At 31.3% G+C, this 24,886-nt stretch overlaps 2 protein-coding genes across 6 annotated transcripts in view; both read left to right on the top strand.

Moving 5' to 3' along the window:
* LOC127700015 (receptor-type tyrosine-protein phosphatase alpha-like) overlaps positions 1–24,397 on the top strand; it is a 581,206-nt gene extending 556,809 nt beyond the window's left edge. For 3 of the 4 annotated variants that reach the window (XM_052203462.1, XM_052203468.1, XM_052203478.1), the window contains 17 exons: positions 2,392–2,471; positions 2,714–2,997; positions 3,097–3,184; positions 5,009–5,076; positions 5,327–5,363; positions 5,659–5,756; positions 6,577–6,708; positions 8,472–8,617; positions 9,554–9,689; positions 11,628–11,771; positions 12,566–12,662; positions 13,733–13,806; positions 14,384–14,509; positions 15,087–15,197; positions 15,878–16,029; positions 17,738–17,873; positions 20,328–24,397. In XM_052203462.1, coding sequence (XP_052059422.1) covers positions 2,392–2,471; positions 2,714–2,997; positions 3,097–3,184; positions 5,009–5,076; positions 5,327–5,363; positions 5,659–5,756; positions 6,577–6,708; positions 8,472–8,617; positions 9,554–9,689; positions 11,628–11,771; positions 12,566–12,662; positions 13,733–13,806; positions 14,384–14,509; positions 15,087–15,197; positions 15,878–16,029; positions 17,738–17,873; positions 20,328–20,408 — 1,990 coding nt within the window. In that variant the 3' untranslated portion in view covers positions 20,409–24,397. The remainder of the gene's footprint in view (positions 1–2,391; positions 2,472–2,713; positions 2,998–3,096; positions 3,185–5,008; positions 5,077–5,326; positions 5,364–5,658; positions 5,757–6,576; positions 6,709–8,471; positions 8,618–9,553; positions 9,690–11,627; positions 11,772–12,565; positions 12,663–13,732; positions 13,807–14,383; positions 14,510–15,086; positions 15,198–15,877; positions 16,030–17,737; positions 17,874–20,327) is intronic. The other variant, XM_052203454.1, reaches the window with a different exon arrangement.
* The window catches only part of LOC127699995 (receptor-type tyrosine-protein phosphatase mu-like), a 60,810-nt gene continuing 60,049 nt past the window's right edge, over positions 24,126–24,886 (top strand). The window contains exon 1 of one of the 2 annotated variants that reach the window (XM_052203425.1): positions 24,126–24,252. In XM_052203425.1, coding sequence (XP_052059385.1) covers positions 24,175–24,252 — 78 coding nt within the window. In that variant the 5' untranslated portion in view covers positions 24,126–24,174. The remainder of the gene's footprint in view (positions 24,253–24,886) is intronic. The other variant, XM_052203436.1, reaches the window with a different exon arrangement.

The following is a 24,886-nucleotide window of genomic DNA, read 5'->3' as shown; positions in this document are numbered from 1 at the left end:
TATTATTTTCTGTATGAATATACAAAGAATGTAATTTTATTTACCAATTCAAATTTTAGATTTAAATGCACATACTCATTTGTATTTTTGTCGTTTTCTCCGTTGCTGTATCTCTGGTTTCCACAAATTATTACCATGCTTTATCATTATTAATGTAAGCTTTAACAATTTCAGAAATATGACATATTATGTAACATGATTAAATCAGGAACACGTGACTTCATATTCAAACATGATGTTTAGATTGTAACCACAATCGTAGACACAATTCGTTTGTACAGTTTTTAATGCGTTTTGCATCTACACATGTTTAATTTTTAAATTATTTGAACATCGGTAAACTAGTGTGTCTTAAATAAATCTTTATTTGTATCGGGTATTAACATGTTTAGCTGACATAAATATGCATAGCCTGTAGTTCAGTAGTTTTCTCAATTGAATTGTTTCATATTTTCCATGTCGGGACCTTTTATAGCCGATTATACCATATGGGTTTTTTCTCATTGTTGAAGGCCGCACGGTTGCCTATAATTGCTTACATCCATTTCATTTGAACTTTGTTGGATAGTTGTTTCATTGGCAATCATACCACATCTCTTTATTTTTATTTTGTTATCTTTTCTAGAGGGCAGTACTTTTTGACTGTACCAACAACTACTGTATAAGTTCAGCAACACGTTCATGTAATTTTTAAAGGCCGATTATTTATTACTTTTAAATTTTTTTTATGCCTCGTGCATCATTGAAGATATATTAATTGTCAAAATGCATATCTGGTGCAGTAAAATTGACACCTTCAATGTTATTAGATGGATGTTAAAACCCGTTTGCACCCAACAAATGTATAGTGTTGAAATAACATTTAATCAACTCATAGATACTTCCTACATGTTAAGGCCTATGTAACAACTCCAAAACTCTTTCGATGTATCTGCAAAAAATAGAAAAACATATATTATATTACCTGATATGTCACATATGGAATAAATATAGATTCTTACATTTGTACCAGTGGATTATCGGATTTATCCAATCGAGATAGTTAAATTATAAAATTTTAATGTCTGAGGACTTTGAAATTGATGATTTAACTATCGAGATTGGATAAATCCGATAACCCAAGAGTAACTATGTGAGAATCTGTTTCCCTTACGATTATCAAATAAATTTTAATTTTTGATAAACAAAAAATCCCCTTCGAGTGCCTTCCACATTCCACAAAGTTGTCAATATCATTAACACCTGAATTTTTATTCATCCTGTGAGCTGATAAAGGTTATGACCCTTAAACACATCTGATCATCTTCTGAGATCATCGGCAACCACACGTTGATTCAATTTTTTTATACAATGGGTCCGGAAAGGGTTAAATTGCAACAGAATAGGAGCAAAAAATCTATTCACTTTTAAAATATGATGCTGAATACTAAGGTTTATCTACCCCCAAGTGTAGAATGCCTTATCCGTGTTGGGCACAACTAAAATTAAATATTGATATTATAATGCTCTTTGACTTTGAATTTGGTATGACTTTCGAACTGTTTTGTTCAAGAGTTACTGATGAGTCTTGTGTAGGCGAATCGCGCGTATGGCGTGCCAAATCATAAGCTTGGTATCTTTGATGAGTTTTTACTCAAAATTTAAGTGAAATGCTAAATATTATTGAAGGTAATACATTTTATGCAGCACTAAATGCACAACGACGTTACTTTATTGTATTTGAAATTGAGAGATGATCGACCTTTCGTGTCTTCTGTACAACACAAAATTAAACTTGAGATGAATATGAAACATTTGATTATAAACAAATCCAATATGCAAAATGAGCTCTGGTATAGGTGTCTATATCAGTCAACTCGACTGTTTAATTGCCAAATACGTTAAACACAGAACATGTTCGTGTTTATCCATGTTTGGGATTGAACAAAAAACCATACCATGTTTACGGTTAAACGAGTTACAAAGGTGTTATAATTCTTAACAACATCTATTTACAGTGTATTCTTTTTTTTTAAACTTAAGGTGTATCAATTCGTCCATTTGTGTTTGCATTCCTTCACTCACGTATATTCAGTGTAGTAGTAGTTGCAAATTTATTTTACACAGGATCACAGAAACACATATGTATAGCTCTTTAAAACACATGTATCAATACACATGAAATAGTTTATGGTATTCGACTGAACGTGACATTTTGACAATATCAAACCGCTTACACTTACATCACGCTATACAAGACGCCATTTTATTAAAGTTTTTTTTTCAGCAGTCAATCTTCTTAAACCAGCATATTAGTATCAGTAACTGTTATAGCGTTTTACTTTAAAACGAGCATTATAGAAACAATACAGAATCATTTTTATTGTAATAATTGTTTTTACTTTTTTTCAGACGGAGGTCAGCTTCGCCACAAGATAAATATTTGAGTGATAATGAATCACTACGGCGATCAGAAGGAAACACGTATTCTAGTGAGTACACATTAGTTGAATAAATTGTGTTGTGTTTAAATAGTCGAATAGATATTGTATATATATCAACATAATATGTGGTCTTGTTCTTCTAGTGAATTATTAATTTAGTTTAACTACAAGGCCACATTAGTTGGTATTTATACAAATCTCTTCTTTTCTTTATGAAGATTTCTAAGATTTAAAATTACGTTCACAATATGAACAGTAACGTGATAAGGTATTTTTAATTTTTTTTTTAGATCATGAGATTATTCAAAACAAAGAAGAAGGATATGCAAATATGGGTAGTAAAACATCTGTAGATGATGTTCATGTATCTGTGACTGGCCAACACGCAAGTAACGTCAGAGATAGTGAAGAAAATGATCAATTACCAGAGGAAGAGGAATACGACGACGAAGATGAAAGAGACTTATACACAAACGAAGTTTCTAGACAAACTAAATACAAAATACCAATATCAGACCTGAAGAAAGTTATTAACGAGAAAAGAAAAGACGAAGGTTTTAACAATGAATACAAGGTAAATTATATAAAGGTAATACAGAAAGTAGATGTAATACATACGTTCATTTGCCTATGTTAACATATTCTCAAATTTTTATTATCTCAATCGTTACAGATTTTACCAAAGGGGCTAGTTCATGCACACGACGAGGGTTCAAAAGAGGAAAACAAACTTAAAAATAGATTCCTGAGAACTTGGCCATGTATGTATTAATTTTAAGTATTTTCTAATTTTCACTATAGTAATCATCGACAATATATAGTAGATCATGAAATTATCTAATCTATAAATTTCCAGCAAATCATCTATATATAGGAAGCTTTTTACGATGTGGTATCATGAAGTTCTTTACATTTAGCCGTTTTTCTGATGTTCTGAAATGAGAAAGAAAGTTGTGTGTTTTAACTTAATTATAAGGCAGGTATCTTTGAATTATTTTTACTGCTCTTTCCATTGAATACGACACACTGGGAAAGTATTGAGTAGTTAACAAGTCAGACTAATGTTTCCCACCTATGATAAAGAGCATGTTAAGTGCCAAACGTTTTGTTGATTGTCTTTTTAATATCTCTTTTCCTAATTCTATTGTTATAAAATAAGGAGATATGGTATGATTGCTAATGAAATAAGTATCCACTAGAGTTCAAATAAAGTGAATGTAAGCATTTGTCGGCAATTACACGGCCTTCAACAATGACAAAGTCCCACACCGTAAAGTCCGCTATTAAACGGCCCGACATGAAAAACAGAATCGACAAGATGTAGGATAATGAGTTCTTATATCTGTATATATAGTTAAATTATACTTTTTCACTTTTGTGGTCTTTTGGAAAATGTTGTTTGTGCTGTATTTATACCCCTCTACCAAGAAATTTGTTTTTAATGTTTTTTTGTCTTTATCCAACGCAATCATTGGTTTGAACGTTGTTTTCAATTTAGACTTGTATATATATATATATACATAATGTCTGAATAATAGCCAACGATAAATCTTACAAGGCGATTGATCATATAAATATGATACAGTACACTACAAAATAAAAATATATGATAAGCAAGTAGCAAGTAGCAAGACGATTTGTATATACAGAATGTACACAGCCATGTATCACCATCACTGCTAGTGATCCGATGGATAAATCTGTTGTAGAGTTGTCACTGGTTCAGACGTAGTTATAAATATAATTATATCTGTGACTGTATCTTGCATTAATTTGTAGGATCCTTTACAATAGATATTTCAGCTGATCTGTAACAATTCCATCTTTATGCCTTATATATCATGTACTGTATTACGACGCTAGCTTAAAACTGACGAGGAAAGGTTACACCCGGCCACCGAAAGCTTTATTATTGTGAAGCCTAGGTGGTCGTGTGGTCTAGCGCTTCGGATACAGTGCAGGCGAATTGGTGTCACGTTATTTCAGTAGCATGAGTTCGAGTCCCGGCGAGGGAAGAACAAAAATTTGCGAAAGCAAATTTACAGATCTAACATTGTTGGGCTGATGTTTGGACGATTTGTATATACAGAATGTACACAGCCATGTATCACCATCACTGCTGGTGATCCGATGGATAAATCTGTTGTAGAGTTGTCACTGGTTCAGACGTACTTATATATATATATAATATATATATGAGTCTAAAAGATTGTGTAACAATACCGATAAATAGATGGAAAACAAAACACTAAAAAGTGTTGAATATCATCGCACAAAGATGGAAAAACTGAACAGATGATATAAATTATACAATAATTGCAAATATTTCGGCTCAACAAACGGCCTTCCTCAATGTTAAAAGTTTTAACAATACTGATATATAATGTATAAGATGTAAACATAGATCAGTAATAATACAGGTAAGTTTTGGTCGATTGATTTTAATCCAAAATCCTGAATATCATAATATAAACATTAGACTGTAAATTTAATTATTTCTTTCTATTGATTCCATATATAATATATATATATATATATATATAAATATACAAAAGTGTTAACAAGTGTTTTATTTTTTCTTTCAGATGACCATTCAAGGATTGTCTTGACAGGAAATACAAAACACGATTATATAAATGCTAGTTATATTGACGTAAGATTTTAACGTTTATTGCTTTAATTCTTACTTTTATAGTAACTTTCTTTATAATACAAATGGAACACTGTGAATATAAAAAAAGAATCCTATCTCTGTGAACTGTCGAACATAGGTGCAGAACTCGTAAAATTACATAAGTCATAACAGATGCAAATTGACACTTTTATGCTAGAAAATAATGAAATTAATACTAATATATTATTATCTTGAAGATTACAATAATTTTAAGCTCATTTTATTTCAGAGTTATGACAAAGAAAGGGCATACATAGCATCACAAGGTTTGTTGAAGCTATACTTATTTAGCAAATTATTTTTATTTGTTATGTACATGTACTTGCAGATTTCCATTGTATTAACAGATTAAGTAACTCATTAAAATCAGATAATAACATTTATAATTCACTTTCTTTTAAAAACTTTTCCAGTCCTATGGTTCTCTTTCAACACATTAATTAAATATTGTAACTGAATACCTGTTGGTTTATTATTATAATTATTTATTTATTATGCTTTAATCAAATGTATCATACTATCAAGTCAGTATTTATAAACTCTTGTGTTGTGTTCTTAAAGGTCCAAAAAAGATTACTCTTAGAGATTTCTGGCACATGATCTGGCAGGAGAAAGTTTGCAAAATAGTGATGGTAACGAAACTAGAAGAGGAAAGAAGGGTATATAAATGTTTTATAAATTCTAATTTCAGGTATTTTTAGATAATACATGTATCAATTTGCACAGGCACACCAAATTGACTTTGAATAGAAACAAAATCTTAATTTATAAAACAGAACAATGAAGAAAGAATTGTAATTGTTTGATTATGTTTTGCTTTTTAATATGTATAATTTTGAATGCTTGGTTTTTTGTTGTTTTTTTTTCGTGAGGAGTTTGCTCGTTTTCTTTTGCATTAAGTTCTTTCTTTTAATTATTTATGTTTACCTGTTGAAAATGTATTTTGTTTTTATTTTTTGCTCTTTAATAATTTGTAATAATTAGTAATGGGCAAGTAAACGACAAAAAAAACTATACGACGACATAGCCATTGGTCAATGGAAAAATGCGTATATTTTTTTTTTTTTTTTTAAATTATTATGTTCATAAAATGAAATTTGTTATCTTTAACACTGACACGAATAGTAAACTGTACTGTAAAAACTTATATGAAGAACCAGTCTTCTAATACAGTAGGCCACACGTGTTTGTTTCTGTAAAATTCACCAGAACTAGTATTGTGATTGCTGTGTCTCATTTCACTAATCAGAGTATATTGAAATTTTATGTTCTAAAACAAGGCCTTAAAATTGTTTGATTGTGTAAAAAGCGAGCGTAATTCATTTAAGTTATGGTTATGATTGGAGTATATATTAGATAATGAATCTGTATGATGCATCTGTCTCAAAACATAGGTTGATATGTAGTACACTGTGTGTGAAATAATACATATCATAGCTTTATACATGTCACGTACACTTTGGAATTTCTTAATTTCAGAAAAAATGTGAACAATACTGGCCTCAGAATGTCAATAGGACATTGATAGTAGACAATTATAAACTTACAATGAAAGAAGAAATCCAGCACACAGTTTATGTTTACCGACTGATTATACTACACAATAAAACGGTAACTCTAATATATTAAGACCAGTTAATTTCAAAAATATTGTTAGCGTAAAAAATGCAAACAACACGTAATAAATTTCACGGGTCCGAAGCGCTTTTCTGGATTTACCTTCATCAGGAACGCTCAAGCCGAATATTTTAAAGCAAAGAATGTATAAGAATCGAAACAGTTGAAGAACTATATAATAAAAAAGGACCTTAAATAATAGCCAAATACTTCTAAGGACAAGTTTGCTTGAGGGAGTTGAAACCTTAGTTTCTTAATAATTTCAAAATTTATAAACGGACAATGTTAAAAAGTTGGTATAATTCATATCAGTATTGAAATACTGACTACTGAGCTGATGATACCCTCGTGGACTGATAGTCCACCAGCAGAGGTATCGACATAGTGCTGTAAAAATGAAAACAACACGTTATAAAGTTCATGCATCCGAAGCGCTTTTCTGGATTTACCTTCATCAGAAACGCTTAAAGCCGAAAATTTGAAAGCCAAGATTGTATAAGAACCGAAACATTTGAAGAGCTATATAATCAAAAAGGACCAAAAATAATAGCCAAATCTTTCTTAGGCGAACTTTGCATGAGGGAGCTGAAACCTTAGTTTCTTAATAATTTCAAAATTTATAAAAGGACAATTTTAGAAAGTAAATGTATAATATTCATCAAAACAACAATTCCAGGAGGGATTAGCTCTACAGAATAGACAAAATAAATATTTAACATATTCTTCTTTAAATTGGTAGAAAAATTACTATATTGCACATTTCCTAGGTTGTATAAATACTTATATGGCATGACACGGGTTGTGTTCTTCTCATATATTTTATGACGGTATAATACTAAACCCCTAACAGGAGGGATTGTGCCTGATATTCATATGATGAAGACATAATCTTTCAATCAGTTTAATTGTGGTCTGGAGCTGGGATGTCAGTAACTGCTAGTAGTCTGTTGTTATTTATGTATTATTGTCATTTTGTTTATTTTCTTTTGTTTCCTATTCTGACATCGGACTCGGACTTCTCTTAAACTGAGTTTTACTGTGCGTACTGTTGTACGTTTGTTTTTTCTACATTGGCTAGAGGTATAGGGGGAGGGTTGAGATCTCAAAAAACATGTTTAACCCCGCCGCATTTTAGCGCCTGTCCCAAGTCAGGAGCCTCTGGCCTTTGTTAGTCTTGTATCATTTTTAATTTTAGTTTCATGTGTATAATTTGGAGTTAAGTATGACGTCCATTATCACTGAACTAGTATACATATTTGTTTAGGGGCCAGCTGAAGGACGCCTCCGGGTGCGGGAGTTTCTCGCTGCATTGAAGACCCGTTGGTGGCCTTCGGCTGTTGTCTGCTCTATGGTCGGGGTGTTGTCTCTTTGACACATTCCCCGTTTCCATTCTCAATTTTATTATAAAATACTGCTGTTCAATTAGAAATTCAAATCTAAAAATGCAACATTCAAAAACTTTAAACTGACTAAAAGTTTGAAAAAAAGGTCTTTCGAAAAACATGCATTGTTTTCAGAACAAGCCATCATTATTATCTTATATTATGAGTATCAATGATAAATTAATACAAATGAGATGTACAAATTACTCCAAATGATAGTGAACAGATAAACATCATAAAGGAATTGCTGCTTTAGTTGTTATGTAAAAGTAACTCAAATGCAATAGGAAATAAATCATTAATTGATTAATAAAATACAAAATACAGTTATTAATCAAAAAGTTGTTTGTAGAATATAATTCTATGTATTTTAAGAACCAGCAAGAACGGAAAATTCATCATTTTCATTTTACACAATGGCCGGACCATGGTGTTCCAGATAGCATCAAATTGGTAAAATTTTACAGAAAAGTCAGATGTGAAAAACATGATACGAGTGGACCAATGGTGGTGCACTGCAGGTTTGTGTACTTAAAAAATGAAAATAACACTTTATAAATGTTATGCGTCCGAGGCGCTTTTCTGTAGTTACATTCAACAGAACGCTAAAAATCATATATTTAAAAGCCAAGGATTTATAAGAATCGAAAAAGGTGAAGAACTATATGACTAAAAAAGACATACAAATGAAAGCCAAAACCATCTTAGGTTTAACTATTCTATTAGTACGATGTATTTGTGTACTTTTAGTCGTTTATATTATTACAACTCATATCCGATTGTAATTATACATTAAACATGTTAAACCTTAGAGTTTATGGTAATTTCTTAAATAAACAGTATGGAGCTATTTCTCTGAGTGATCTTTACAAAAACTTATTTTAATAAGGAATTCGTCCAATATATATATTTACATGCTGACATGTATGAAAAAAAACAACATATGGAGAATGCATTTAATGGGTTGAAAATAATTGACATGACGGGTTTTACAGTCATGAGTATTATGGAACCGTTCCGGTAAAATAATAATGAGATAATACGCGTTATTTTATAAATCATTTTGTACTTACATGTAAGTCTATGGGTCTCTATAACGTTCAAGTATATTTTCCCATTCCTTTGCGTTGAGATCACCCACAAGATAATCTAATTCAACGCTGATATCAAATAGGGTCATCTTTCATGGATTGAGGTACTAATGATGTAAAGTCAGACGTTTTATAGATTTCAAAACTTGTTGAGATTTTCTTCCCAACAGTGGTTTTGGTGGTAGCAAAGACTCTTTTTGCAAGAAGTATGTTTTATGGACGATTTAAAATGGTTTCAACTTCCCTTTTCTCAGCAGTACAATAGTTTGAAAACATCATATTCAAATTTAGAATTCTACGGCTCTTAAAAATAAAAGATGTATGTAGACTCCTGGCTGTCATTTATATCAAGCATATATGTTTCAGTGCTGGTGTTGGAAGGACAGGTACATTCATAGCTGTAGATGCCCTTTATGAGCATGGAAAGAAAGTTGGTTACGTTGATATAATGGAGTATGTTCAGATGATGAGGAAAGACAGAATGAATATGATTCAAACACATGCAAGTAACATTTTAAAGGAAAATGCATAACAAATATATTGGCATTAATTAACAGCCAGTTATACAGTCTCTCTGAATACACCTAGACCTTACAAAATGTAGTTAAGGTATACTTAATTCATCAAAAGCCTATCTAATGGTATTTAAATAAAAGTTGTGTCAATCTATTTGTTATTATTACGTTAGGTTCTAATTAAGTCTTTTAGTCTTAGATACATGATTTTTTTTTAGTTGTTATTAGCTTTGAACTAGCTGTCGCTAACTGCGAATACTCTCAGATCTGTACTTAGTGTCTTTGAGGTTGTTAGGGATGAGGGATGCATATATACCATGCCACGTCCTGTCTGTGTTTTTGTTTGATGTTTTTTCTTTGTATCGATCTGATCAATTAATATAAATAAGAAGATGTTGTATGAGTGTCAAATGAGACAACTCTCCATCCAAGTCAAAATGTACAAAATGTTAACATTTATAGGTCAAAGTACGGTCTTCAACACGGAGCTTTGGCTCACACAGAACAGCAAGCTATAAAGGGCCCCAAAATGACAAGTGTAAAACAATTCAAGAAGGAAAACCAACGGTTTAATCTCTATAAAAAACGAGAAACAAGAAACACCAATGAAGCACATCAACAAACGACAACCACTGAACAACAGGCTCCTGACTTAGGACAGGTGCATAAAAATGCAGCGGGTTTAAACGTTTTAACAGGCGCTAACCTTCACCCTAACCTGTGACAGTAGTAAAACATTACCACATAAAAAGACGCACTATAAAATATCAAATGAAATGGCTTAACTCGATCGAAAAGACATTTAAACAACAACAAGTAATCATACACTGAACGAATAAGTTTGATCTATAACACAGTATAAATACAATATTAAAACGTAGGTGGCTATATAACATTCCTTTTGTATTGTTTGTTCTTATATTGTGCTGTTACATCACTGTCTCAGGTTAGGGGAGGTTTGAGCGCTCACAGACATGTTTAACCCCGCCACATTCTTCATGTGCCTGTCAAGTCAGGAGCCTGTAGTGGTTGTCGTTGGTTCATGTCTGTCTTATTTGTTTTTCGTAAATTACTTTGTTATAAACTATACCGTTAGTTTTCTCAATTGAATTGTTTCTTATTTTAAATGTCGGTGCATTTTATAGCCGACTATACGGTATGGGGTTTTCTTATTGTTGAAGGCCGTACGGTTGCATATAATTGCTTACATCCACTTCATTTGAACTTTAGTGTATAGTTGTCTCATTGGCGCTCCTACCACATCTCCTCATTTTTATATGTACACTTTAAAATATGTTTTAATGGATAAATGTATACACTTTGCTTTACAACAAGGACTACACGGACACATAAATGAGTTTTTGCAAGCTGGAAAATTAATTTTTAAAGCTCGGGAAAGGAAATGGTTTGTTATCGTGGTTTTACCATGTTGATGTTCAAAATGCCCTCTCGTGAAGACAGATTGACAGTGCGGAACCGGTAATGACTCTCAAATACCTGTAAGGTATTGTCTTTTAACCATGGTTTGACTAGTTAACTGCACAAGACACTTGTACACCTTTGTCATTGGTTAGACTGAGACAGGAAATGGTTACATGGACTACTACTTTCTGTTGATAGCGTCACCCTTGAACAAGTCATTGTTTTTTCTTCAAATCTTTGGTAGAGTATGTCACTATTTCGTACATTGTAGTTGCTTTTAGTTATAATTGTGTGTCCATTATATGAATCGGGGAAGTAATTCATTGATTATTATAAGTCTAGCTTTTCGGTGTGACTTAAATAAGATATCATTTGAAATGTGATTGTGGCGGTGTACTGAACTTATTTTGTTTATTGTCTATAATGGTTAAACGTATATAAGTTAATAAAAACACAAATTGCTCTTATTGCGTATCCTTTTACATTATCTTTTAATTTTGTAGGAGCAATATGCGATCGTGTTTGAAGCACTGCTTGAATTATTCACAGTTCCAGATACATCAATTCAAAAGAATAATTTCTGTGAATATATACAAAAGCAAGAAAACAAGACAAAAAATCAAACAATATACAGAAAAGAGTTTCAGGTACTCAATACATTGTACATCTTTTCATTTAATTGTTAGCTTGTTATATTTCATTTTAGTTAAACAGACACTTGTGAGACGGTCGGCATGTAGTATGATTTTTGCAGATATTATTGCTAATGTTTTAAGATTAGGCTGTTTTAACTTTTAATTTTCAAGGACTCATTCTTTTTTTGGTTATATGTTTGTGTCATATACGGTACAACCAATAGTTTAATATAAAACTTCGAACCCAAAGTGTTGTCGAAACGTCAGAGCATAATAGTTTTTAATGTATCGGGATTTCTACATCACTGTGGGTTCTTTATCAAATATATATAGATATATGTGTTGTAGTTGTTCAATAAATAATTCACTAGCAGGATGTTTTATATTTTTGATTTGTTTATAACTTTTGGTTGTAGGGACTTCATTTCATATATTCCAATAGTCTTTAAATATTAAGTAGTTTAGTATTTACAAACAAAGTACGTGAGGCACTTCATGATTTCAATGGTGCTTTCTTTGTCTATGCCAACTATTGATCGAAATTAGCAATATCATTTCATTTACTAAAATGCAACCATTAAGACTCTTTATGTGACATTTGGAAGACACAAAAATGTTAGTGCATTGTCAGAATGAAAATCAGGTGAAATTGTGAGTTTTTGGCTATTACTGATGCAAATTAAATGACCGATATAGATGTGAAAATAATCCTTTTCCATACTTTTTGGTTCTAGGCTGATACTTATCTAATTTGCAATCGCCCTACAGCTTCTTAATTTTACCATTTTCTCATTTCAACACTTTAGAGATTGCGAACGCTGCGGCCATCATATTCTTCTGATCAGTTTACTTCTGCAAGTTCAAAAGAAAACAAATCAAAGAATTCTACAACTGTTCTTGCACGTAAGAAATGTTTAATTCAAATTGCACATTTTCATAAATTAACGTTTCATACGAGTGTTTTGTTGTAAATATCATGTATTATTATATGACTATACAATTTCTGGTTTTCTCATTGGCTAAAAGCATAGGAAATCCTCTTTGATAAAAAATTATATTCACCGCGGCAAAAATCACGAGAGGTTAATATAAGATTTGTAACAGCGTCCATGTACCTAAATATAGATAATCCAAGGCAACATCAATAACGTGGGTTTATGGCGTCATGTAAATTCCGTTTTTTTTTTCTTTTTTTTTCTTTCGGTGTATTTCTTCTCTGCTTCTTGTTTTCGGTGTATTTGTTTATTAAGCTTTATTTCAATCACTGCAAAAGCAGATGATATATTTAGTATAAAAACAGGGAGCAGTTTTAAAAGTATCTTGAGCAAATACTAAAAAATTGGAGAAGGATAAAAAGTCATACAATAAAACAATTGTTGACTTTTAATTTCAGTTGATACATTGATTACCATTGGCCTCGGTGAATATCATATATCTGGGGTTGATAAATCAAGAGTCAATAATTGTATAACATCATTAATGTAACGTTAAAATAGTAAAATTTCCCAAAAGTCAATACATCAACTTTGCGTTATCAACAAAATGCAATCCAGTACAGTATGATGCAGCAAATCATAAGTTGGTTTTAAATAAAATTACAAAACGCAACCAACTAAAACAACATAAAACATGGACTATGTGTACATTTTGATACCCTGCGAATGTATAGATTGTAAATAAGGATAAGGAAAATGCAAGTTAGTCGTTAAAAGGGTACAAAGAACAAAAACCCGAATAAAATAGAATGTGTGCAAGCATTTTGCTACAAATATAGCCATTCTCAGTCAGCTTTCATCGATCGAAAAATACCACCTTTACTGGTTTTTTTAATTGCATATACAAAATTACTTTTTTCGAAAATTATATTTCCAAAGAAATAAAGCTTATGTATCCAGCATAACACATACACGTTTGCCGGTTTAAATGAAAAGCAATTAATATTTGAATAACGCTGTCTAACATATTTGTTGTAGATGACAGATATAGGCCATATTTAATGTCTTATGGTAAAACAAGAAGTGACTACATCAATACTGTAATAATTCCAGTGAGTAAATTTTTTACACCATCAATCTATTGTAATTTTTTTCAGTTCTAGTTATCCATTTAAAATATAAATTCATTTCAAACATCACAGGCAGACTCATCACAGATGCAATATCTGTGCTTAACTTATTGCTATATATCGGGCTACATGTTTCATAATACAATACATGTTGACATAGTCATTTGACCTTTCTGCTGATTATTTGAAAACGGCTAAAAGGCACACTGTATATATTTGTGTATTGAACATAGAATAAGTTACTTGAAGAACGACGATGTTTTCTCCTAGGTACTAAAATTTCGTCTTCAAAAGAAAATGTATTAATGGAAGGCAACAATGGCATACAATCCATCAAACAATTCAAACATTTGAATTGGTAATCCTGCAATATATTGCGTTTATTAGGAACATTATAAATGTTTGTTCACATTTGTCGAACTCTATATAACTTTTATATACATAATATATAACAAATCTTGATAAAATGTTTAAAACTGTATTCATCTTTAATATTCATTTGCTTTAATTATAATGGTTGTTTCTTATCCTTATGCATATTTTGTCCATTTCCTCACAGGGCTATGCAGTTGGTAGTAAAATGTTTGTAACACAGTGCCCACTTGTAGAAACTGTAATTGATTTTTGGACAATGATGTATGATCACAGTTCCAGAATTATTGTTTTGTTGGATCCTGGAAATAAGGTTAGAATCATTCATTTTAAGTCGGTATACATCAAGTATTCAGCAAACACTATTTTTAAGATATACACTTTTGTCTAGTGGATTTAAGTCTGTCCTCATTCAAATGTCGAATCCACGACGAATGAAAAATAAACTAAATCATTTGCATCAGAACCTGACATTGCTATGGGAAAATACACAATTTTCACTGGGAGGCATATGGATATTCACCTGCTGATGAATTTACTTTTCATCATTTAATATCTCTCAACTAATCTATGACGGATTTGAATAAATTTACGTGGTAAATATAAACAATAAGTACTGCAAACCAACTACCTTTTGAGACAGAATGATTTCTGCGACTTATGCGAATAAGAATATATTGTTAATATAAGTCGTCGCAAAAGTGTAACATGTACTCTCAAGTATGAATAAAGCAACAAAAAACGAAAATAGTTTGTTTGGATGTCTTCTGAAATAGCCATAACGGGGGAAAACATTCACCAAGTTGGGCTTGTTAAGAGTATTTTGGATGCGTTCGTATATGGAAAGATTTTTTTCAGAGAATTTAGGGCTTTTTGTTTCTTTTCTTTAGGGAGCTCCATTATGGCTGGAGAAGAAAGAAATGCTACAATTTGATGATTTCCGTATTATCAAAGAAACGGAAAATGCACAAGAAGAGCTTCAGCTTACTTTAAATCATACGGTAAGAAGAAATTTTTAAAAAAATTTTTAATTAATTTTGGCAACATTTTATCCCCGGGTGAACAAGGATGTGGTGTTATTAACACCCGGGTGTTTAACCAATCAGATTGCAATATTATTGCATTTATTTTATCTGTAGTAAATGTGGAGATGAACATTTTGTATTTTTCGTTAACCAATGAAACATTTTTACGACAGTTGTTATTATTTTTAAAATCATCTTCATAAGAGGATATGAATGGAGTTTACAGAGTTTTATGGACGAAAAAAAACACAAAACAGTTACAAAAAATTAAGAAAAGACAATAATGACCGATTTATTTTAAAGAGATATATGCCCAAAGAAATAAGACTACACGAAAGGAAGATTCCATTATCAAGACCCTTTGATATCTGCAAATTACATGATTTATTTCTCTGTTAGCTTGATATATTATACATGGGTATAATGTTGTTTTTCTACTACGATGTATCTTCTTAGAAAAAGAACAGTATTATAAATAATGGATTAAATGTATTGTATTGCAACCTTAAGGTAAATGTGTATTCTAATTGATTTTTATTTAAGTTTAATCATTTCGTTAAAGTATTCTTCTTAATATCTTGAATGCAATTGAACAATAATTTGCAATATATTTTACAAAAACACATTTTTAGTCTGATGTACGTAAAACTTTACAGAAAAATAAAGAACAAATCTCAATAAATGTTTTCACTGCTGACGATTGGACGACCAGTAATGCACCACCCTCACCAGAGTATATGTTAGATCTTCTGCAGCGTGTTCAAAATTGCTGGGAAACGGAGAAAGTTCCTATAACTGTAGTTTGTAGGTACGTTCTCAGAAACAAAATGTAGATTATTTTAACGGTATACCTATATACTTTATGCCAGTGCCTAATTTACCGAGTGGTCTAAATTGTTTATCTACAGCAATGTCTATGCTGTCAACAGTTAGATTGTGAGTTAGAAACCCGCAAGCGGCAGGTGCTTTCCACTCGGATCCTAATTATAATATACTTGAATTGACAGTTTTTCTGCTGAATGTCGGTGGTTCTATCTGTGCATTCTGTCTTCCTCCGCAACAAAAAATAGCCACCACAAGCCAATTTTGTTGAACGTGGCGTTAAACACCAAAAATCAATCATTATTATATTATGCCGTTGTCACAACTATTATTTTTCAAAATTGTACAATATAAAATTTAAGAGAGGTGGTATGATTGCCAATGAAACAACTATCCATCAAAGTTCAAACGAAGTGAATGTAAGCAATTATAGGCAATCCGTATGGCCTTCAACAATGAAAAAAACCCATACCGTATAGTCGGCTATAAAAGTCCCCGGCATGAAATTAGTTTTACTTATTTTATTCTATACATTTCATGTCATAAAAGGACGTTAATAAAATCAATCGCTTAAAGTGTCGATATTATAATAATACAAATAAACAGAAGATGCAATCCCAAATCAAAAGTTGACGAAAACACAGGCAACACCATGGTCAAAAGAAAAAGCTGACGAAAGGAAAACAGTACGTAAAACGTTAGTATACATACAAATAATGATAGAGCAACGTGAACTCCAAAATAAAGTAAGCGTGAATTCAACTGCTCCAAAATAGTAAGCAGTAACCGTTCTTCTAGTGGCAGTTGTCATAAGAACGCTGATTTATTACAAATTTATTAGAATCTACTTTAAATGAAAATAGCATTTTGGTAATTTCGTGTGTCCGAAACGCTTTTCTAGAAGTACCATCCTTCGAAACCTCCAATAAACCAGGTATTACTCATTTCGAAGTTCATGCGATTCACTCATTTTTTTGTTTGTTACATTGATTTGAACATCGGTAAACTATTGTTGGCTAAATTCAGAATAAGCATTTGAAGATTTAACTACATCATGTAATCCTGATATACGTATAAAATCAGGACCATGAAGATATAACAGATTTATTACCAAATTATGACTATCATTCTATTTTACTTGAGTGAAAACTCATGAAATAATCATAAAAAATAACCATTTTTCCCGCGGGAAACTGCGAGTAGACGAAATTTATGATTTGGAATGTGCACGTTGTTAAAATAACCCTTTTCCTTCGGTATGATATTGCACGTAGGCAAAATAATTGACTGGGAATGTCCGCGTAGTAAAATAAAATCTGTAAAATTTGGTTCGGTTTTATACGTCCGTCAGAGAATAACTAGTTTTCATTTGATGGCAGCCACAAGATTTGGTTCCAGTTCTTATTCATGTATGGACATTTTTATATAACAATAAAGACTTTAAAAACACAAAATATACAACAAAAGAAGCACATCTTCATAATTTTTATTTACTTCAGTTATACAATACAATTAGGTCCTTCATAAAAAGATAATAATCACATCTTGACCTTGTGAAAATAAATTTTCTTGATTTAATACGTTTTATATAAAGTTTTGATAAAGGTCATACTTATATATTATTATCATTATTTATTTTAATTATAAAAAAAAAATATGTAAACATTATTTCGCAATTTTTCTCAACATTTCAGTGATGGCTGTAGTAAGAGTGGGCTATTTGTTGCCTTAAGACTGGTTTTGGAAAAAATGCAGATAGATGAGGAAATCGATATTTTCCAAGTAGTTAGAGAAATTCAAAAGAGGCGACCAGAATTCCTAACGGAATTTGTAAGTATGCAATGACGGAAAATAATTCTTACATGTATAAAATGTTTTCTAACGTCAAATGTTGCGGTAAAAAATGTGTACAGTCCTATAAGTTGACAAATACGCATTGCCAAATGAAAGATACGAATCAGATATTTTCAAATACTCAATAATGATTGAGAGCTAAACAGTAAGACAACATTGATAACATCAGGTTTTTAATTGTTTACTTGCCATTTATATATGCAAATATTCCAGCTGCTTATGCACTTGAAACGATATTGCAAAGCATGTGTACCCTATCATTATTTTTTACAGAGTAATTATATGAAAGACAAAAGTAGTAAACCAAGAATTATCAAAATGAAGTCTTGCTTCGAAGATTTTGTTGACGTCAATATATTGATATTTCAGCAGACAGTCGGTATTCCGTTGGGTACTAATTGTACACCACTATTGTTCGATTTGTTTTTGAAGTGAAACAGAACCTTCTGAAAGACAAAAAGAAAAAGCATATTGCAAAGTGCTTTAATTTCACATTCAGATATATTGATAATATTCTATTACTCAATAAACCATATTTCAACGAGGGCTTACATATCATATATTTCAGTGAACTTAAAATTAAGGATACTACCAAAAGTAGAATGTTTGCGTCATATTTTTCCCCGATATTGACATAGATGGACTATTGCAGGGTCGGTTCAGAAGAAATATTTTCGACAAAATAAATAAGTTCAGCTTTCTGATTGTAAACTTTCCATTTCTATGTAGCAACATACATGCAGCACCTGCATGTTGAGTATATATCTCCTAGTTAATTCTATATTCGAGAGCTTGAATTTTCCATCATAATTTCGCTGATAGAGAGTTGTTGCTTACAAGGAATCTATTGAATCAAGAGTTTCAAGTGATCAAGCTGAAATTATCCCTTTGAAAATTTTATGGACGCAATCACGAGTTAGTTGACCGTAATTGCATAACTGTTTCACAGATGATGACGTATATGTTCCAATTATCGTTATTACAATGCCGTCCCCCTTTCCCTGATTGTGACCTACCGAATTAGACTTATAAGTGGGGTTTTACTTACAAGAGTCACACGGCGGTAGCCAAATGAGGAGCAGAATCTGCTTATTCTTCTGGAGCACAAGGGATCACCCCCAGTTTTTAGTAGGGTTTGTATTGATCAGTCTTTAGCCAATGAGTTGTCAGTTTATTTTCGACTTATGAGTTTGAATGGCCTTTTGTTAACTTTCGCCTCTCTTTAAAGATGATTTCAACTTTCCTATTATCAACCTCTCCTTTCTAGGTACTACAATACCCACATACGGTCATGTAAGTTCACACTACACGGACTTCATTTACAGAGGTGTGCTTCTTAAACAAAAGTTGCCCCAACAGAGTTATGAAGAAGAACGACTTAAATCGACACGTCTTACATTCGCTAACATGAATTGATTAACCAATAAGATATTTTAGTGTCTCAACTCACTGGCGACATGTTTTCGCAGCCTTATTACATTATTAATTATAGTTCTCATACGCTACAGGTGTCAATAATTGACCGTAATGCACCTACTGCTTGTGTTTTTTGTGTTGCTTGATTTCAATATACACTACAAAGACACAAGATTCTGAAATGACCAATGTTTGCATTACTTTGTACCGGGAATGTTTCGTTAACGTTTGGTGGTTTTTCTTTTTGCCATAATAGTGATTGTCATTTTCCAATGCACGAGTCTTGATAACGTCCTTCTAGTTTTAAAAAAAATCAACAAAATAGCAGAATTACTATTTCGCCTACAAAAGACTTCAGAAATTCAAAAGTTGTGCCGAGTCTGGTTGAAAGCAACAACCAAACTGTGATTTGAATGGCTAAAAACATACATCTTTGAACAATCAATCAACATGAAATGACTGCATTAATAGTATTTCTTCACAAGTGGTTTTAAAATATCCTCAAAGATACCAGGCTTACAGTTAATTGCGTCATTCGAGCGTTACGACTACATCAGTGGCACTGGAAACACGTATATTTTGTTTACCATCAATTGTTTTTCTTCTGTAATTTTTCTATCATTTAAAGAAAAGTTTGATGTGTAATTTACATTATAGTAGAGCAAACTTATATCAGTGTAAGTATTTCAATCAAACGGATAAAATATATTCTACAACAGTTAATGCACTTCATTGTATGCAACAGATACCCCATACGATATTTATAATCCAAGCCTTAAAAATCGCGGTGTTACCAATTAGTGTAGATCATTTGTTATACAATTTGAACTATATAACTTAAAGAGCTTTGTTATTTTGAATCATAAAAGCTGTTTCTCTTTTAGCTCTTGGGGTTTGAAGAGGTAATGCTAGTGATATTTTCTTCCCAACCCTATTTGTTTGCAGAATATATATATATAAACATTTTTGTAATAGTGACATATCCATCACCTAACTTTAGTCTGTCTATTTCAGGATCAGTACGAATATTGTTATAAGTGTATCAAAGAGCTACTGGATGGAGATTCTCGAGATTCGTTGTATGCGAATATTTAGTGAAGTTCAAACTTTCTGCGATATTTAAGTGGTTTTTTTATTATTGTTCTTTATACATTATGTATGCTTATTGGCCTCGCAGTACTGCATCAGCATTTTTCATTGACATGTACAAGCAACAATGACATACAAATAGCAAACTTTATTTCGACAACAAACGGACAAAATAAACGCATACATTTTTTAGTATCTAAAGGATCAATTCTCTCGAGGATTAATTTACATCTTGTCCGCGAATGGAGCAGTTATTTTTACGATAAACGAAGGAACAATGAATATGTATGATTAAGCAAAATTTGTTTTCCCTGATAGATAGATTAATTGTTTTCGCAATTCCAATGTAGCAGAGAACTTTTTTGTTTGTTAGATTTTTCTTTTTTACTTGTTCACTGTAGGTGCTATTGTATACATACATATACACATATACATAGTATTTACTGTGACAGTCATGTTTATTATTTATTTTTCTAAATTGGATTCATTTGTTTTATCCATATAACAATACCGATACGTACATTATTTGTCATAAAAATAGATAGATATATATATATATATATATATATTGATTGTTAAGTTTCCACAAAAATACCAAATATTTGTTTGTATAAAGAAACAATTTTTTATACCAGACTGAGTATTCATTAATTTCTGTTATGATAAATGAACGCTGGTACTAAATTTGTCCTTCTCGTCGACCGAAATATGGACCAAATTGAAAAGCATTTGCATTATGCCGCAATGGTGTCGGTCCTAGTTTGCAGAAAAGAGTTCAAACAAACTATATATACTTGAAATATCCCAGTGGAGTATGACAAATTTGATTAGAAAAGACTAAATATTTCGACCAAATTAAGACTCATTATACATTCGTTACTACGGTAGTGCGATTCAATGGTTCTTTGCCGTGTTGTCCTTTTCCGTTAGCTATAGGTGTTTAAATATCAAAATATATTGTCGCTAGTAATTTCTTGTAACACAAAAAATAACAAAAATACAAATAGTCCAAATATTCAATTTCCAAATATTTATCTTAACCAAGCGTAAATATTGTAATGTACTGTATCATAATTTTATGATCTATCGCCCCGTAAGATTTATCGTTGGCTATTATTCAATCATTTTATATTTTAAAATATATATTTATATTAATCAAGATTTTAAATCCATCTTTTGTAATGTTTAATCATATTAAATCAACAAATATATGCCCACATGCATAACTGTTTATCTAGCAATATGTTATTACCATTTTTGATTTTATGATTTCATATACGTAGTAAAGGAGATATTTTATGTACACCTATTTTTGTGCCTTAATAATACATGATCTTGGTTGATTTTTATTTTGCTGCTTTATAATTACAGGTTTTATTACATATATACAGAGTAAAATGTGTTCAGCAACAAATATTTCAAATTTCATTTTTGAAAATCAAACTTTACTTCTGCACATACCAATAAACTAGGTATTGTCACAAAGAACATACACCATAAGGTGCAAATATATATAAAATATATTTCCTCAACTTTTGAAATTTTTTCATTTAAACTTTTTTTTCGATTTAAAGCTGTGTTTCTTAACTTTATTTATCAGTAAATTTTCACAGGGTTCACATATAAAAAAAAAGTTTAAGCCTCTAACATGTGCGACCATGCGCATGTTATTAATTATTATTGTTTTCTTATTATGTGTTGTTTTTGTGTTATATGAATGTTTTGTCTTTTTCGTGACAGATCTTTGTTAGTCTCTTAATTATAATAGCGACTCTAGAATTTCTCGTATTTCTTTCATATTTAACATTGTGTGATCCATTTCTTCTTTTAAAAATATGTGCAATCGGAAAAAGCTTATGGTTATTATAATACATGTATCCTAATAGTATCCCCACCTCAAACCATTTTTGCAAGATGATGGTATATAGTAATCAGGTTGTGCGTCAGTTTGCCGCCCGTTTGTCTGTTCATCCGCCCGTCAAACAAGTTATTAGCGAAATTGGATTAGTACTTTTTTTTTCTATCATACTAGATTTATCCCCCGTTTCTTTTGATCATACTGTGTACTTTCATAGTTAAAGAATCATTCAAATTAGTGTACATACGTTTTCAAAACAATTATCTCTGCAAGACCGTTTGTATATTTTCATATTTATATATATACACATTAAGGATGTACACCTCTGAGGAGCCAAAAAAATCTCATCTTCGCAAGCCAAGGGTTACGATCCACTTCCCTCCTCTCCACCCTTGGCGGATTGAGATATAATTTCGGAGACACAAGGTAATGATGTTCATTGGTTGCAGTCGAAACTCACTGCATCCAATCAAAAAGCGCCTATAACATGATCACGTGTAAATGTAGAAAGTGTATGTAAACAATTGCCACGTGCTTATTGTGCAACAAGTCTTTACATCCCTAAACATACGACTATATTTAGTGACAGACAATTTGAATGTTTTTAATCAACTAATAGAAGTTCCTGTCTATGTTTCTTGCACAAATGCATTAATGTCAACGTATATTTTCGTTTCCTGCTTTACCAAGTGTGTAGAAACTAGACGCTACCGTGTTTTTACCTCCAAATTGAAGAGTTCAAGTGCTATCATTGGTTAAGAATAATGTATTAGGAATGGGCGTGACTGTAATCTACCGATAGATGGCGCAACATTGTTATCACAAATGTTGGCTTAATCTGCCAAGGGTGGAGAGGAGGGAAGTGGATCGTAACCCTTGGCTAGCGAAGATGAAAAATTCTAGAATTAAACTTTTTTCTTAACCTGATTTTTGGGTTTATATGACTGTAAAAAAATAATTGGTGAAGAAAAAATCATATGGTGGTGCACTTTGTTTTGCTACGGCCCTTTAAAAGTACCCAATTTTGATGATTTTCCCATTTTTCATCAATTTTTACCTATTTTTGGCCTATTTTTGATGTTTATCGTGAAAAAAATCACAGTCCCACAATTAAACTTTTTTCATACTTTCAATAAAGATGTAGTGGACCAATCTAAATAAATTTAACTTAAAAGAACTATAGGTAGGTGTTAATATAAGGTAGTATTATCATATTTTGACGCTTTTTTGTGTCAAATTAACCATGCTGTCAATTTTGTGAATTTGTGATTTTTTCTCTGTTTTAAGAACAAAATGCATATTATTTCAACTTCTTTGTTATGAATGATTAAAAAAATACATATCTAATAAATTTGAAAAGAAAAAAGTGATATGGGATGTACATGTTTCTGGTAAAATCATTTCTTGTACCCCTTACCCATTTTCTCAAAATTTTGTCCAAAAAGACTGAGTCAGACTTGATTGGTAATAAAATTTGTAAAAATTGATTACTCACAAACTACTCATTGTAAATACGCAATTCTTTCACAGAGTTAAGTTTGATTATAACATTTTTTAAATTCATTGATATTTTCCACTTGTATCACATGTTTTGGAAATAATTCCAGAACGAGATTTCAACGATACTATAACGTCAGAAGAATACATCCTTAAATAAGACTTATCGTACATGTGCATAATACTGAAATTTGAGACGGCTCACAATTGTCAACAAATTGATCTTCCTTATTTCTTAAAACTTCTAATTCAAGTTTATTTGTTTGAGCGCTAAAAATAGGATGTTGATAGTATCTCCCCTTATGTCATTTCCTTTTACAATTTAAACCCAAGATGGATAATATATAATACCCACACAGAGTTCCTTTAATTTGTTATGCATGGATAGTTTCCGTTGATTAAAATCCTACAGGGTATATGTTAAAATTTAGAGCGAATATAAGTTCTTCCTCGTTTACTTTAGCCATAACGCAATGTATTTTGCTTCCACTTAAGGTATGTATTTTTTCTCTATTCATTGAACAACACTTGCTAAAATGATATGTTAAAAGTATTTCGATTGTTAATATGACTTGTGTATATCGATTTAATTTTAGTCATTGAAATGTTCAATCTTGATTAAATTATTCATTAATTGTTATATTTTTTGTTCGATATAGCAGTAAAAAAAGTAGAGAGTTAAAGATATGATTTTAATTAGATTGTGAAATGTTTAACTTCAGAATTATTCTTCTTAAATCCCCGTTCACCAGACTTTGCTGTTAGCTGCTAGCCAGTATTCTCTCTATCAGATTTATACAGCAGGGATTAAGTACACAAAACTATGCTCGTATTATTAGATTTGTCTGTTGCAATAGCAACTATAAAGAGTGACAGTTAATTGCTACATCATATGTATTTGTGTGCACTGATTTTTTGTCGACAATTAACGTACTATCTAGACTTTTTTACACCACGATATTATTGTCAATGCGGAATGATAGTTTTCAATAAATTAGGAGGGGTCTTTTAGCAATATGACCATATGTTATTGCAAAGCATGATACGTGTAATGCAAGGTATCCAATTTCAATTAAAGATATCTTGCAATTGGTGTGAGCTGTAAAGTATATGTACTTAATTGATTTAC

The sequence above is a fragment of the Mytilus californianus genome, unplaced genomic scaffold, assembly GCF_021869535.1.
Source record: "Mytilus californianus isolate M0D057914Y unplaced genomic scaffold, xbMytCali1.0.p SCAF_1, whole genome shotgun sequence".
Classification (NCBI taxonomy): Eukaryota; Metazoa; Mollusca; class Bivalvia; order Mytilida; family Mytilidae; genus Mytilus; species Mytilus californianus.
This window is presented reverse-complemented; position numbering and strand designations above follow the sequence as displayed.